This window comes from Ovis aries, chromosome 4 (genome assembly GCF_016772045.2).
Source record: "Ovis aries strain OAR_USU_Benz2616 breed Rambouillet chromosome 4, ARS-UI_Ramb_v3.0, whole genome shotgun sequence".
Lineage (NCBI taxonomy): Eukaryota > Metazoa > Chordata > Mammalia > Artiodactyla > Bovidae > Ovis > Ovis aries.
The window spans coordinates 63453446-63469534 of NC_056057.1; the positions used below are offsets into that span (position 1 = coordinate 63453446).

At 41.3% G+C, this 16089-nt stretch overlaps 1 protein-coding gene across 2 annotated transcripts in view; it reads left to right on the forward strand.

Annotated features, from left to right (window-relative positions):
• The first annotated feature begins 5124 nt into the window (after nt 1-5124).
• DPY19L2 (dpy-19 like 2) overlaps nt 5125-16089 on the forward strand; it is a 97341-nt gene continuing 86376 nt past the window's right edge. For both annotated transcript variants that reach the window (XM_004007903.6, XM_060415029.1), the window contains exons 1-3: nt 5125-5652; nt 8924-8948; nt 10914-11001. In XM_004007903.6, coding sequence (XP_004007952.2) covers nt 5271-5652; nt 8924-8948; nt 10914-11001 — 495 coding nt within the window. In that variant the 5' untranslated portion in view covers nt 5125-5270. The remainder of the gene's footprint in view (nt 5653-8923; nt 8949-10913; nt 11002-16089) is intronic.

Below are 16089 nucleotides of genomic sequence, written 5' to 3' on the forward strand. Positions count from 1 at the left end.
AAGTTAAAACACTTAAACTTGATTAAAAATATCTGATTCAATGAAAGCAAAATCATTATTATTTATGAAAACTGAACACTGGCCATGATGAATATCTTAATTATTTTGATATATGAAATACACAATGTAATATCTTTATGATGGATTAATTTCAAATTTCCCTACATTTCCTAGTTAACTGATGTACAGAAACAGTGATTTTTTTCGCATTTAAAAAAATGAACTTCGTTAATTTTTAAAATCCTTATTTACAAGTCATTACTGCCATCTGCTGGTTTTACAGTTTCACTGCATTTTGGCATAAAGAAAAGCAATTGCTTTACTAAAAGAAAATTGAGACAAGTTTTAGACATAGATAACTGGAAAATCTCTATGTGAGGGAAACAATTTACTAAATCACGTATTACCTTCATTTCAAAGAGATAGAAATAATTTGAGAATATACTGCATTATATAAAATTATAATGCACTGTTAGTTCAGCAGAAAATAAGTATTAGGAATACTGATTTAAGTCATTGTCATTAACAAGCATGTAGCTAAATATGACTGCAACAACTGTGTCCAAAATAGCTAGCTCAAAATAAATGAACACTGTTAGGGAAGTTATACAAGATGAAAACATGCCATGATTCTGTTCAACAGAATAAAACTAAGTGTCATGTTTCCCCTCACATACACAATCTATCCCTCCGCTTACTGAGAGAATGCAAATTCATTTAGGCAACTCTCAGTTTTCTCAGTTAACTAGTGAACACAGAATTCTTATTACTGTTTAACCATAGAACTAACATAAAACTAATGACAAAAATATAGGTGAGCAAAACACTAATTGGAAATAATACTCATCAGTATATTCTAAATATGGTCACTGTAGAGCACTTTATCTTATTTTTTGGTCACAGTGTACAATGTGTATGATCTTAGTTCCCTGACCAAGAATCAAAGCCCTGCCCCTTGCAGTGGGAGCTTGGAGTCTTAACCATTGGACCACCAGGTAAGTCCCCAAGATATAGTAACAGTTTTAAAAGTAAGCATGTACTCTTTTAGATGCTTTACTATGCTTTCAGTGCTTCAGCATTTTTCAGATCAGGAGATAAGTATTAGAGTGACTTAGTTACTAACTAAAGGTCACAACACTGGTAATTTGCCATATATGAGTCTTCTATGTAAAAGATTTAGAGGGGAGTATGTAAAGTCACTCAATTTGTATCTGACTCTTTGCAACCCCATGGACTGTAGGCCTATGGGGTTACTCCTATGTATGGGGTTACTTCTATGTTAAACCTACGTTCGCTCCTCCGTCCATGGGATTTTCCAGGCAAAAGCACTGGAGTAGGTTGCCATTTCCTTCTCCAGGGGATCTTCCCAACCCAGGGAGCAAAGGCAGGTCTCCTGCATTGCAGACAGACGCCTTACCATCTGAGCCACCAGGGAAGTCCATGGGACACAGTTAATTCTATGTGTTTACTATACACTGAATCATATATACACTGCTTATTTTACCTTTAACACTATATGCATGCTAAATCACCTCAATTGTGTCCAACTCTTTGTGACTTTCTGTAGTCTGCCAGGCTTCTCTGTCCATGGGATTTTCTAGGTAAGAATACTAGAGTAGCCGCCATGCCCTCCTCCAGGGGATCTTTCTGACTCAGAGATCAACCCACATCTCCGTTATCTCCTGCACTGGCAGGCAGGTTCTTTACCATTAGCTCCACCCGGTAAGCCCATTTTTAACACTATAAGTATTTTCCTATACTGTTAAATTGGAGAAGGCACTGGTGACCTACTTCAGTACTCTTGCTTGGAGAATTCCATGGCCAAAGGAGCCTGGTAGGCCGCAGTCCATGGGGTCACTAAGAGTCGGACACGACTGAGCGACTTTACTTTTACTTTTCACTTTCATGCATTGGAGAAGGAAATGTCAACCCACTCCAGTGTTCTTGCCTGGAGAATCCCAGGGACGGGGGAGCCTGGTGGGCTGCCATCTATGGGGTCACACAGAGTCGGACATGACTGAAGTGACTTAGCAGCAGCATACCGTTAAATATTCATTTAAAATTACTTTATTGAATTTAGTAATGCTTCACCATCATCGGTGTTCTGTAATTCACTGTTTGACATGGGAGCTCTAATTTTCACTTATGTAAATAATAGTACAATGAACATCATAAGAATTATTTTTTAAATGGAGAACATGACCAGATTTGAACCTTTGAGGGCTAGACTAAGGGTAAGCATATGCTTTATTCTGTTTGCACATGGAGTGATCCAAAAGACAACAGGAAATTTGAAGAAACAAATTCGAAAAGAGAGAAACATAAGAAGCAGACAAAACAGACTGAAGAGAAGACCAAAATCATAAATTTCAGTTCAGAGTTATACAAGAAAATGTCACTGAAAATGACATTTGGCCAACATCCCAGTAGCAGCCACTCTTTGCTCCCAGAAAACTATCCACTCCTCACAAAAAACAAAGATGTAAAACATAAAATCACTTAAGTAGATAATCTATCAACAGGGACCCTCAAATTACCTTTGAAAATATTCAACAAGACATAACTTAAACACATCTAGGAAAAATCACAGAGTTGAGGAATAAACAGATTATTTGGGAAAACACTGATTTTTAGAAAAGGCACAGGTGACCATATCGATTTCAGGTAAAAGAGTGTATAATTCAGTTGACTTGAAATGTCTGTTGGAAAATATAAATTTCCCTAAGTGATACCAGAAGTAGTAGCCTGTAAATAGATTCACAATCAGGTTGATGGAAACAAATAGCCCCAGGTCATTCACCTTAAAACCTAAGTAAAGAAACAAACAGTCGGCCAACCAGAGATGTAGAATTGGTATAGAATTTAAAAAGGCTCAAGAGACAGTTTTCTATGACAGTTAACCTGGGGTATCCTCTAGTGCACATTAATGAAGTCTCCTTTATGTACAGTTGGGAAAGTCCCCTGGAGGAGGAAATGGCAACCCACTCCAGTAGTTTTGCCTAGAAAATCCCATGGACAGAGGAGCCTGGCGGGCTACAGTCCACGGGGTCGCAAAAAGTCGGACACGACTGAGGGACTAATAATATATACTATAAATATATAATAAAGAGAAATTAAAAAGCTCCAGAATCAGATGCTCTATCTAATACATACATAAAGGTGCAAATGCACCCAATTCATGTCTTACATAATTCTATAATTTCCTTTTCATTAAAGGAAAACATAATCATAGCACTCCAAAAACAATATTAGAATATTCATATGAAAAAATAAGGTATTTTTTGAATTTGCATATTTTTTCAATGTTTTTATCAACCACCCATAAGTGCCTTGTATTTTAAACTCAGAGTTGGACGATTTTTCAGTTGTGAAAACTTGGGTAAATCACTACATCCTTAGTCCACGGTTTCCTAATTCATACAGTTACTGTCTGAATTTAAATACGATTAAATACGAAAACATTTTGTTAATTTTTTTAGCCCCGCGGGGGTGGGGGTGGAGATGGGGGTGAGGATTGAATCTGGGCCCTCAGCAATTAAAGAGTGAGGTCCTAACCACTAGACTGTTAGGGAATTCCCTAAATGCGTGAACATTTTAAGCAGCAAACACAGTGCCAGTAACATAGAAAGGATCCTTGGGGCGGGCGCGGTGGGGGGGGGGGTGCGGAGGCGGGTCATCTTACAAACCAGCAAATTAATAATAACACTTACTGAATTTAAGTGACAAGATTTTAGACCTGCAAAATAGGGAAATTAACCTGGGCTGGAGAAACCGGGTGGGGCTTGGAAAGTAACAAAACTGAAAGAGGCAGGCAAAAACGGATGAGAACCCAAGAGGGCTTCAGGTTATGAGTAAAGGGACAGTTACGGAGTCACACTGAAGACCTCACTTGGAATGACTGGAGAGGAAGATCTGTGTCCGGGGACGTGGGAAACTGAAGTTGAAAAGGTAGATGGGGCAGGCTACTAAAGGTGCCAATAAACAAGCCAAGGAGTTTAACTTTTATTTATGGGCTAATGGGAGTCCTGAGCATTTCTGAGCGGTGTGGCATCCGGGAAATTAACCTAGCCGCAGGGCGTCTAGACTAGTTGGGGGAGGGGGGGGGAGAAGGGGTTTTAGGGAGTTGGATCGGTCTGGAAACATGGCACGTGAGGCGGTGTGGGATCCGGCCGCAGGGCCGGGAGCAGAGGACGTGACAAGCGCCAGGGTCCCTGTGCATCTTTGCCAGTCGCTGTGGCGTCGCGTATGGCTCTGCAGTGACTGTGGGTTTCTCCTTTTATGTGGTCCCGGGTGGTTTCTGGTTCAGAAAGGTGAGAGTGCTGAGCACAGCTCCGCGCTCAACTGCTGAGGAATTCTGAGCAATCTGGTTTGGGACACAATTTCACTTCAGAGTACATGGATAAACTCTGTCCTCAAAGGGGAGAACACTGAATTCGCATCCAACCTGAGGCTGTGCGGTTAGACTCACCGGGTTCACGCCAGCTCTGCCACCTGCTGCCTGCAGCCTCGGGCCACTGCCTCGGTGTAGGAGATGAACTCTACGTGTCCCATACCAGCCAAGTGTTCCAAGGAGGCGAGGAGAGACGCTCCTAGTAAGTGCCAGGCGCGTGACACGCTTTAGCTTCTTTCCCTCGCTTTTTTCCCCCCTACTGTTACTTTTAAAATTGAGATCTCCTTTTTTTGTTAATAACCTTGAAACAGACAACCTTTTGGCAAAAACAAAGCTAAGGCTAAACCCGAAGAAAGGAATTAAAACGAAGAAAGTTCTTGTCTTGTCCGCTAGCAAGGTATGACAGCTGAGCCGCGCACGTGAGAAGATGCGCGGGGAAACGCGCGAGGAGATGTGCTTGGGGCGCGGAGCAGTCCGCTCACTACAGAATGGACACGTGCGGGCGCACGTGGGAGAGTCCGCGAGGGGCGGTGCTAAGGACCTGAGCACATGGGGCTGCACGCGTGGTAGCGCACGAGGGAGGTTGCGCGTGGTGCTTTGGATAAGGGCACCTGGGGCTGAACGCGTGGGAGGTGCACGTGGCAGGGTGCGCAGGATAAGCGCACGTGGGGCTGCGCGCGTGAGAGGCGCACGAGCGGCGCCAGGCAGCCTGGGTTTTGTTTCGCGGTCGCCTTGACGACCGGGCAGCCTGCAACGGCGCTGCGGCGAGTCGTTGAGGCTGTGAGCCGAGCCAGGTCTCTTGCGGACCTCCCCTGACTGGGCCGGGCCGGGCCGGCGCCGGAGAGAGTACCAGCCCCATCCGAACGGGGACTATGAGAAAATGGTCGGGCAAACGAGGAATAAGCTCAGAGGTGCGGCTTCAGAGCCGTCGCACTCTCTCCGCTCCACGCAGTCTAGACGGCGGCGCCGGGCCACAGGAACTGGGGAGCGGGAGTTGGAGGAGGAGCCGAAGAAGGAGGTGAAAAGGCCGGAGCTGCCTTTGCGCACACGCAGGAGGAACCTGCCAGGGGGCGCCCGGAATTATTCGCCGCGGAGGATCCGAAACCTGAAAACGCAGAACTGCGTGCCAGTGGAGATGGTCACAAGGCCCGATTTTCTGAACGGCCGCTTTCCGTTTCTCAGCTCTTTGCTGGAGCAGCTCTGGGACAAGGCTCAAGTATTGCAAAGACGTCAGGTCTCGGGCAGGGGGGCCATCGGCATAGGTGAGCGGAACCGACCGAGGAAAGCCCCTTGCTGGAGCCCCGACAGCTCCGAGACCAGCACTCCCGGGAGGCTAGGCTCACAATGGAGAGACCCGTGTACCCTCTTGAGCCTAGGGTTGGACGTGGTTTCCGTGAATCTTGAATATCAGTTTAACAAGCAAGTTTGGCAGCAATAATGGCGAGTTCCAGTATCTGGAAAATCGCTGACAAGAATTCCGAGCCCCCTTAGTTCTTATTTTAAAACATTTTCAAAGGTTTGCAGGCACAGTGATAACTTCATGTGTCACCAACAAAATGTCATCTTAAGGCAGCCATTTATCCCTAGTAAAAATGGTAGCTTTGGGGGAGGGGGAGGTCAGACTTTATATTTTTCTGCACCTTGAATGAAGCAAAATAATGTGTTGGTTTTAATGAGTTGAGAATCTTTCACAGGGGAAATAGGATCAAATTAGGCAATATATTTCTCCATGTTGGTATCTATTTACTTTCATCTTGCTGAGGAGCTTGATGCCTAAATTGCTTTCTTATTTAAGCCCTTGAAAGGTTTTTCTTTATTTGCATTCCTAATTTTAGAAGATGTAAATTTTGCTGTTTCATTAAGATCAATTTTGAGCCTAGTCCTTGCTCATACTGGCTGCTGTTGTATATTGAAACACAGATAGATGTCTCCTAATGTAAGCTGTGATTTCTTTTCCATTGTAAGTTGATTGCTGATATTAAAGTAGAATGGATCTCCACATCTGGAGCATGTAGACAATACTTGAGAAATAATAGGGGTTCATATTTAGATTTTGTCAGATGTCTAGTTACGGAAAATGTGGGATTTTAATTGGGACCAAAAAAGGTAATATTTGAATGTGTGGAGCAAAGAACAAGTATTAGAGGCCTATAGAACAGCATAATCAGAGCCATGGAAGTAAGAAAATATGAAATAAAAGTAAGGGTACAAAAAGAGAACATAGAGTGTTCAAAAAATTGGTTGGGACCAGCCGTGGGGAGTCTAATTCAAGTCTACATTTAAGGCATTTGAACTTCATTCAGTAGGATGGCACTGATGGATTCTTTTCTTTAGGAAAATAAATTTTTTTTTTTAACGAGGTGAAAGGCACATAACAAAATTAACCATTTTTAAAGTGAACAGTTTTGTGACATTTAGTACATTCTGTTGATGTTGACATTAAATGACTTAAATAGAGTGACACGATCAGAAGTGTGCTTCAGAGATTGATTTGACAGCAGTGTGTAAAATGGACTGGATATGGACTGAGGTAGAAAAAAACAGTTGTATGCTAGAATCTAGACGATAGTAGTCTTTTTAATATTTATTATTTTATTTTTTGGTGGTAATAAGTCTTCGTTGCTGCATGTGGACTTTCTCTAGTTGGGGTGCACTGGCTTCTCTTGTTGGGGAGCACAGGCTTTAGGCACCAGGGCTTCGGTAGTTGCTACATGTGGGCTCAGTAGTTGCAGCTTCCAGGCTCTAGAGCACAGGCTCAGTAGTTATGGTGCTCAGGCTTAGTTGCTCTGCAGTGGCATGTGGGATCCTCTGGGGCCAGGGATCAAACCGATGTCCCTGCATTGCAGAGTGGACTCTTAACCACTGGATCAGGGAAGCCCCAGGCAGCAGTGACCTTAATGAGGGCAGTGACAGTAGGAATGGAGAAGAGAAGTCAGAGGTGCATGTTGATGGAAACATGTTGAGAGGAACTGGGTAGGTGATGAGGTAGGAGAGAAAAGGAATGTGATGAGAGGAAGAGAGAACATTTGGTCAGGCATGAGGAGTGTAGACTTGGGAATTATTCATGTAGAAGTGAGTTGAAACATTAACATTGAATGAGATTTCCAAGATAGAAAAGAGAGCAAAGTAAAGATACTTGGGAAAACCCCTGCATACTTTGTTTTAAGAGAGAAGAGAAAAATAAAAAACAGAAGCATATAAAAACAAAATGGTCAGAAAATGGAAGAATTGGCAGGTTGGTATGATGAGTCTTGATAGAGAAAGAAATCTGAGGATCTGGTGAAATTCTACAGAGAGATTGGAAAGCAGGAAAATTGAAAGAGACTGTTGATGTTGATAAATGAAGGGTCATCGGTCATTTAAAAGAGTTATAGGAACTTTATACAAGTTGGCTGATTATCTTGTCAGGCATGGCAGGGGATGGAGAAGAGAATATTTCGTAGCTGGAAGGTCTACTATATCAAGAGAAGTATTTTAAGGCTTGGGAATATTAAAGGCTGAAGGGGAAGGACTGAGGAGAGAGGGTGAGATTGAGGTTTGAAGAGAGTAAATACTTGATGGTGCAGTCTCGGAATAATTGGGAAGGATGGAGCTAAAGGCATGAATTTGAGAAGCTATCAGTAGAAAAGAGAACAGATACTTCCTCTTCTGAGACAGTAGAGAACAGAGAAGCAAAGATCACTGTATAGAGAAATGTTGAAATGGATATAAGAGATGTTGAGAGTGCTAGCGTCAAATGGTCTTTGGGTCACTTTCAGAGGTGAAATTGACAGAGGCAGGATACAGGAGACAGGCTTTTAATCACAACTTTAGAAGGAGCTGTGATAAGCCCTTCTTTGCATTTACAGTATTGACATCATTATACCTTATAATTTTGTTGGGTAGGGAATGTGGGTTAAGGGGAGGGGGTGAGAGACACTAATATTTTGAAGATTTTGGAAAGCTAGATGGACTTAGTAGGATATTTGATTTTTTTCTTAAGTATTATTTTTAGGAGTAATTGCCTTGAGAATAAGAAAGAGGATACAAATATAGTTGAGTAGGACATTATCTATCTTAGAGTTAATGAAACCTTATCAGAGTTGAGAGGGAAGGTATAGGTTTAGTTTTAAAGTGGTTGATAGTATTACCATATATTAAATGGAAAGTTAACATGTAGTGAGTATATACTTTTTCTGTAAAGACCCAAGTAAAAATTTTAAACTTCAGGCCACATACAGTCTTTGTTATTTATTCTTCTTTCCTATTTTTTACAACCCTTAAAAAAATTAACCATTTTAGCTCGCAGACAAAACAGACCAGACAGACCACAGACCATAGTTTGCTGATTGTGACATAAAACTAGACGTCTGAGAAATGAAGAGTGGTAGGACTGAGCTCAGGATGGTGAGAATATGGAAAAAGAGCTGAAGAAGCATGATTGGAAGCTTCCAACATTGCAGTGTTTATTTTAAAAGTTATTAAATAGTCATTTTAAAGGCATATTATAGTAAAGCAACTTTTAATGACTTTTTCCTTTTTTTCTTTTTCCAGCTGCCTTTGTGGCAATTTTGCACTGGTAAGATTAGTTTCGGTTTGATATATATATAAACATTTGGATTATAAAAATTACCATCACTGTTTGTATATATAAAAAATGAACTGCTTGCTATATATATAGAATGTCTATATGTGTACCAGTTAACATATATATGTGTGTGTGTATAAAACTTTTTAAAAACCTCATGTGTGAAACATTTGTAAATGAATGCATTATGGGAATAGTAATTTATGAATTAAAATATTTTTGCTTTACCAAAAGGTTCACCACTGTATTTCCTAAATATCTAGCTTTTGTAGTATAGTTTTCATGTTTATTTCATGTAAAAAACTTCCTCATTTTATAGTAATTGAGAGTTGTTAGTGACATAAGGGAGAAGGAAATGGGAACCCACTCCAGTATTCTTACCTGGAGAATCCCGTGGACAGAGGAGCTTGGTGGGCTGCTATCCATGGAGTCAAACAGAGTTGGGCATGACTGAAGCGACTTAGCATGTATGCATGCATTGGAGAAGGAAATGGCACCCCATTCCAGTATTCTTGCCTGGAGAATCCCAGGGACAGAGGAGCTTGGTGGGCTGCTGTCCATGGAGTCAAACAGAGTTGGGCACGACTGAAGCGACTTAGCATGTATGCATGCACTGGAGAAGGAAATGGCACCCCATTCCAGTATTCTTGCCTGGAGAATCCCAGGGACAGAGGAGCTTGGTGGGCTGCCGTCTGTGGGGTCGCACAGGGTCGGACACGACTGAAGCGACTTAGCAGCAGCAGCAGTGACATAAACTCAGGGTTTATGTAAAGTTTTAGTAGCACCTGTCAATTGGAAATCAGGTAGAAATGAAGGTAAACACCCTGTAATGGTAATACTGAATTAAATGAGCCTTTCAGTGTGCATACACATACACATTATTTTACATAAACGATATATTTGTAAAAACTATATGTAAAATAATTTTCCTCTGACATATCTTCATTTCTACCTGAGCTCAAGGATTTCTGCTCTTGGAAAGAATGGGATCTGCCCCGCGTCCTGCTGAGACAGTGCTTTTCTAACCATTATTCTGCAGGGAGATCTCGATGTTAATAGAACTAAGACTGTAATGGTAGGAAACATTTCCTACAGCTTGTGATACCCTGGTATATGTCCTAGGTATAAATGAAGGTGAGTGGAAGACAGGGTTGCCATATGGAATTTTGTTTAATTTTCTACTTTATTGGAAAGCATCTACTGTATAATTAAGGATAGTTTAATTGCTGACTACAATTTTACTTGTCACATATGCTCCTATTTCAGTACCTACAGCTGGTTTTTTTTTTTTTTTTTCAGTCATACTGATGAAATATCTTTACAGTCCTGTTTTCTTTGGTACTTTATGTAGTGTTCTACTTATTTAAAAACTGATTTAACTTAAAATAATTTTATTTAAAATTATACTCTAAATCTTTTCAACAGTTAGAGACATTCCCCAAACCTGGTACATTAGAAGCACTTGTAAAACATAACAGATAAACAAAAGCACGCCTCAGTTCTGATTTAGACGCCTGGAATGGGAAGAAGGATGGAGAAATCTACAAGAGTTTTAGATCTACAGTCATTGTTGTTCAGTCTCCCAGTCATGTCCGACTCTTTGAGACCCCATGGACTGCAACTCTCCAGGCCTCCCTGCTCCAGTGGATCATGTGTTGTCAGAACTCTCCACTATGATCCATCCGTCTTGGGTGACCCTACACGGCATGGCTCATAGCTTCATTGAGTTATGCAAGCCCCTGCACCATGACAAGGCAGTGATCCATGAAGGGGAAATATACTATTATCTGTGTTATAGTGCTGGATTATAAATGCCAAAAAAATATACAAATTGGCAACCTATAAAGTTATCTCAATATTTATTGTAAAAATTTATTCTTTCTTCTATCTTATGGTTTTTATACTTTGGTTATAATAGTTTAGCCCTGCTTTTGAAACCTGTTATTTTTCTTCTAGGGTACATTTGGTAAGACTTTTTGAAAATGATCGTCATTTTTCTCACCTCTCAGCCTTAGAACGGGAGATGACTTTTCGCACTGAAATGGTTAGGTTCTTTCTTCTAATGAATTCATTTGTAGTTTAAGAATAGTAACGTGCAAATTTGTTAGGATCTGAAATGAATTTTGGTGAATTGTACTGTTTCTCACAATATTGTAGGTTTATTTTATTTTTGCTGTTTTTAAAAAATTTTATTGGGATGTAGTTGATTTACAATGTTGTGTTAGTGTCAGGTGTATAGCAAACCTATTCAGTTATACATATATTCATTCTTTTTCAGGTTCTTTACTTCTGTATAGATTATTATAGAATATTGAATAGAGTTCTCTGTGCTATATAATAGGTCCTTGTTGGTTATCTATTTTACATACAGTAATGTGTGTATGTTAATCCCAAGCTCCTAATTTATCTCTCCCTGTCCTTCACCCACAGTTCCCCTTTGGTAACTATAGGTTTGTTTTTGAAATCTGGCCTATAGGTTTGTTATTTAAATAAAAAGTGTTTTAGTCCTCACTTTGTAAGCAAAAGTACAGTCAAAATGGATTAAAGACCTAAATGTAAGACCTGAAACCGTAAATCTCCCAGAAGAGAACATAGGCAGAACACAGTTTGACGTAAATTGCTACAGTGTTTATTTTTGGATCTGTCTCCTAAGGCAAAATAAATAAAATCAGAAATAAATAAATAGAGCCTAGTTAAACCTAAAAGCTTTGGGGGAGCTGAAGAAACCATTCTCAAAACTAAAAGACAACCTACTGAATGGGAGAAAATATTTGTAAATGCTGTGACTGATAAGTGGTTAATTTCCAAAATACATAAACAGCTCATACAACTCAATATAAACAGTTTTTGAAATATTGACAGAAGATGTGAATAAACTTTTTCCGAAGAAGACATACAGATGATTAACAGGCACATGAAAAGATGCTCAACATCACAAATTGTTAGGGAAGTACAAGTCAAAACCACAATGATAGATCACCTCACAACAGTCAGAAGGGCTACCATTGCAATGTCTACAAATAACAAATGTAATTTTGAAAAGGAATCTCTCCTACCCTGTTGATGGGAATGTAAATCGGTGCAGCCACTGTGGAAAACAGTGTACAGTTCAGTTCAGTTCAGTTGCTCAGTCATCTCCGACTCTTGGCGACCCCATGAATCGCAGCACGCCAGCCTCCCTGTCCATCACCGATTCCCAGAGTTCACCTAAACTCATGTCCATCAAGTCAGTGATGCCATCCAGCCATCTCATCCTCTGTCGTCTCCTTCTTCTCCTGCCCCCAATCCCTCCCGGCATCAGAGTCTTTTCCAGTGAGTCATCTCTTTGTATGAGGTGCCCAAAGTACTGGAGTTTCAGCTTTAGCATCATTCCTACCAAAGAAATCCCGGGACTGATCTCCTTTAGAATGGACTGGTTGGATCTCCTTGCAGTCCAAGGGACCCTCAAGAGTCTTCTCCAACACCACAGTTCAAAAGCATCAATTCTTCGGTGCTCAGCTTTCTTTACAGTCCAACTCGCACATCCATACATGACCACTGGAAAACCATAGCCTTGACTAGATGGACCTTTGTTGGCAAAGTAATGTCTCTGTTTTTCAATGTGCTATCTAGGTTGGTCATAACTTTCCTTCCAAGGGGTAAGCATCTTTTAATTTCATGGCTTCAGTCTGTGTACAGGCTTCTCAAAAAACTACAAATAGAACTACCATATGATCCAGCAATTCCCTTCTATTTTACCACTTATTTTGATATATGGAATCTAAAAAATAAAATATCTACCACAGAAAAGTGTTTCAGGATTCTTTTGTCACATTCTCTTCCTTTCCTAAAGGCAGACTTCTTTATAAGACAGTAAAGACCAATTAATAGGATATCAAAGCAAAATGATGAGAGAAGGCAATGGCACCCCACTCCAGTACTCTTGCCTGGAAAATCCCATGGACGGAGGAGCCTGGAAGGTGCTAGTCCATGGAGTCGCTGAGGGTCGGACACGACTGAGCGACTTCATTTTCACTTTTCACTTTCATGCATTGGAGAAGGAAATGGCAACCCACTCCAGGGTTCTTGCCTGGAGAATTCCAGGGACGGGAGAGCCTGGTGGGCTGCCATCTATGAGGTCACACAGAGTCGGACACAACTGAAGTGACTTGACTTAGCAGCAGCAAAGCAAAATGATAGGATACTGAAAGAGGAACTCCCCAGGTCGGTAAGTGCCCAATATGCTACTGGAGATCAGTGGAGAAATAACTCCAGAAAGAATGAAGGGATGGAGCCAAAGAAAAACAATGCCCAGCTGTGGATGTGACTGGTGATAGAGGCAAGGTCCGATGCTGTAAAGAGCAATATTGCATAGGAACCTGGAATGTTAGGTCCATGAATCAAGGCAAATTGGAAGTGTTCAAACAGGAGATGGCAAGAGTGAACATCGGCATTCTAGGAATCAGCAAACTAAAATGGACTGGAATGGGTGAATTTAACTCAGATGACCATTGTATCTACTACTGTGGGCAGGAATCCCTTAGAAGAAATGGAGTAGCCATCATGGTCAACAAAAGAGTCCGAAATGCAGTACTTGGATGCAATCTCAAAAACAACAGAATGATCTCTGTTCATTTCCAAGGCAAACCATTCTTTATCACAGTAATCCAAGCCTATGCCCCAACCAGTAACGCTGAAGAAGCTGAAGTTGAAAGGTTCTATGAAGACCTACAAGACCTTTTAGAACTAACACCCAAAAAGATGTCCTTTTCATTATCAAGGACTGAAATGCAAAAGTAGGAAGTCAAGAAATACCTGGGGTAACAGGCAAATTTGGCCTTGGAATACGGAATGAAGCAGGGCAAAGTCTAACAGAGGCTTGCCAAGAGAACACACTGGTCATAGCAAACACCCTTTTCCAACAACACAAGAGAATACTCTACACATGGACATCACCAGATGGTCAACACTGAAATCAGATTGATTATATTCTTTGCAGCCAAAGATGGAGAAGCTCTATACAGTCAGAAAAAAACAAGACTAGGAGCTGACTATGGCTCAGATCATGAACTCCTTATTGCCAAATTCAGACTTAAATTGAAGAAAGTAGGGAAAACCACTAGACCCTTCAGGTATGACCTAGATCAAATCCCTTATGATTATACAGTGGAAGTGAGAAATAGATTTAAGGGACTAGATCTGATACAGTGCCTGATGAACTATGGAATGAGGTTCATGACATTGTACAGGAGACAGGGATCAAGACCATCCCCATGGAAAAGAAATGCAAAAAAGCAAAATGGCTATCTGGGGAGGACTTACAAATAGCTGTGAGAAGAAGAGAAGCCAAAAGCAAAGAAGAAAAGGAAAGATGTAAGCATCTGAATGCAGAGTTCCAAAGAATAGCAAGGAGAGATAAGAAAGCTTTCCTCAGTGAATAATGCAAAGAAATAGAGGAACAAAAGAATGGGGAACACTAGAGATCTCTTCAAGAAAATTAGAGATACCAAGGGAACATTTCATGCAAAGATGGGCTCAATAAAGGACAGAAATGGTCTGGACCTAACAGAAGCAGAAGATATTAAGAAGAGGTGGCAAGACTACACAGAAGAACTGTACAAAAAAGCTCTTCATGATCCAGATAATCACGATGGTGTGATCACTCATCTAGAGCCAGACATCCTGGAATGTGAAGTCAAGTGGGCCTTAGAAAGCATCACTACAAAGCTAGTGGAGGTGATGGAATTCCAGTTGAGCTATTTCAGATTGAAAGATGATGCTGTGAAAGTGCTGCACTCAATATGCCAACAAATTTGGAAAACTCAGCAGTGGCCACAGGACTGGAAAAGGTCAGTTTTCATTCCAATCCCAAAGAAAGGCAATGCCAAAGAATGCTCAAATTACCGCACAGTTGCACTCATCTCACACGCTAGTAAAGTAATGCTCAAAATTCTCCAAGCCAGGCTTTAGCAATACATGAACCATGAACTCCCTAATGTTCAAGCTGGTTTTAGAAAAGGCAGAGGAACCAGAGATCAAATTGCCAACATCCGCTGGATCATCAAAAAAGCAAGAGAGTTCCAGAAAACATCTATTTCTGCTTTATTAACTATGCTAAAGCCTTTGACTGTGTGGATCACAGTAAATTGGAAAATTATGAAAGAGATGGGAATACCAGACCACCTGACCTGCCCCTTGAGAAACCTGTATGCAGGTCAGGAAGCAACAGTTAGAACTGGACATGGAACAACAGACTGGTTCCAAATAGGAAAAGGAGTACGTCAAGGCTGTATATTGTCACCCTGCTCATTTAACTTCTATGCAGAGTACATCATGAGAAATGCTGGACTGGAAGAAACACAAGCTGGGATCAAGATTTGCGGGAGAAATATCAATAACCTCAGATATGCAGATGACACCACCCTTATGGCAGAAAGTGAAGAGGAACTAAAAAGCCTCTTGATGAAAGTAAAAGAGGAGAGTGAAAAAGTTGGCTTAAAGCTCAACATTCAGAAAATGAAGATCATGGCATCCGGTCCCATCACTTCATGGGAAATAGATGGGGAAACAGTGGAAACAGTGTCAGACTATTTTTTGGGGGGGGGGGCTCCAAAATCACTGCAGATGGTGATTGCAGCCAGGAAATTAAAAGACGCTTGCTCCTTGGAAGGAAAGTTATGACCAACCTAGATAGCCTATTACAAAGCAGAGACATTACTTTGCCAACTAAGGTCCGTCTAGTCAAGGCTATGGTTTTTCCAGTGGTCATGTATGGATTGAGAGTTGGACTTTGAAGAAAGCTGAGCGCTGAAGAATTGATGCTTTTGAACTGTGGTGTTGGAGAAGACTCTTGAGGGTCCCTTGGACTGCAAGGAGATCCAACCAGTCCATTCTAAAGGAGACCAGTCCTGGGTGCTCATTCGAAGGACTGATGGTAAAGCTGAAACTCCAATACTTTGGCCACCTCATGTGAAGTGTTGACTCATTGGAAAAGACTCTGATGCTGGGAGGGATTGGGGGCAGGAGGAGAAGGGGGCAAAAGAGGATGAGATGACTGGATGGCATCACTGACTCGATGGACATGAGTTTAGGTGAACTCCGAGAGTCGGTGATGGACAGGGAGGCTGGCGTGCTGTGATTCATGGGGTCGTGA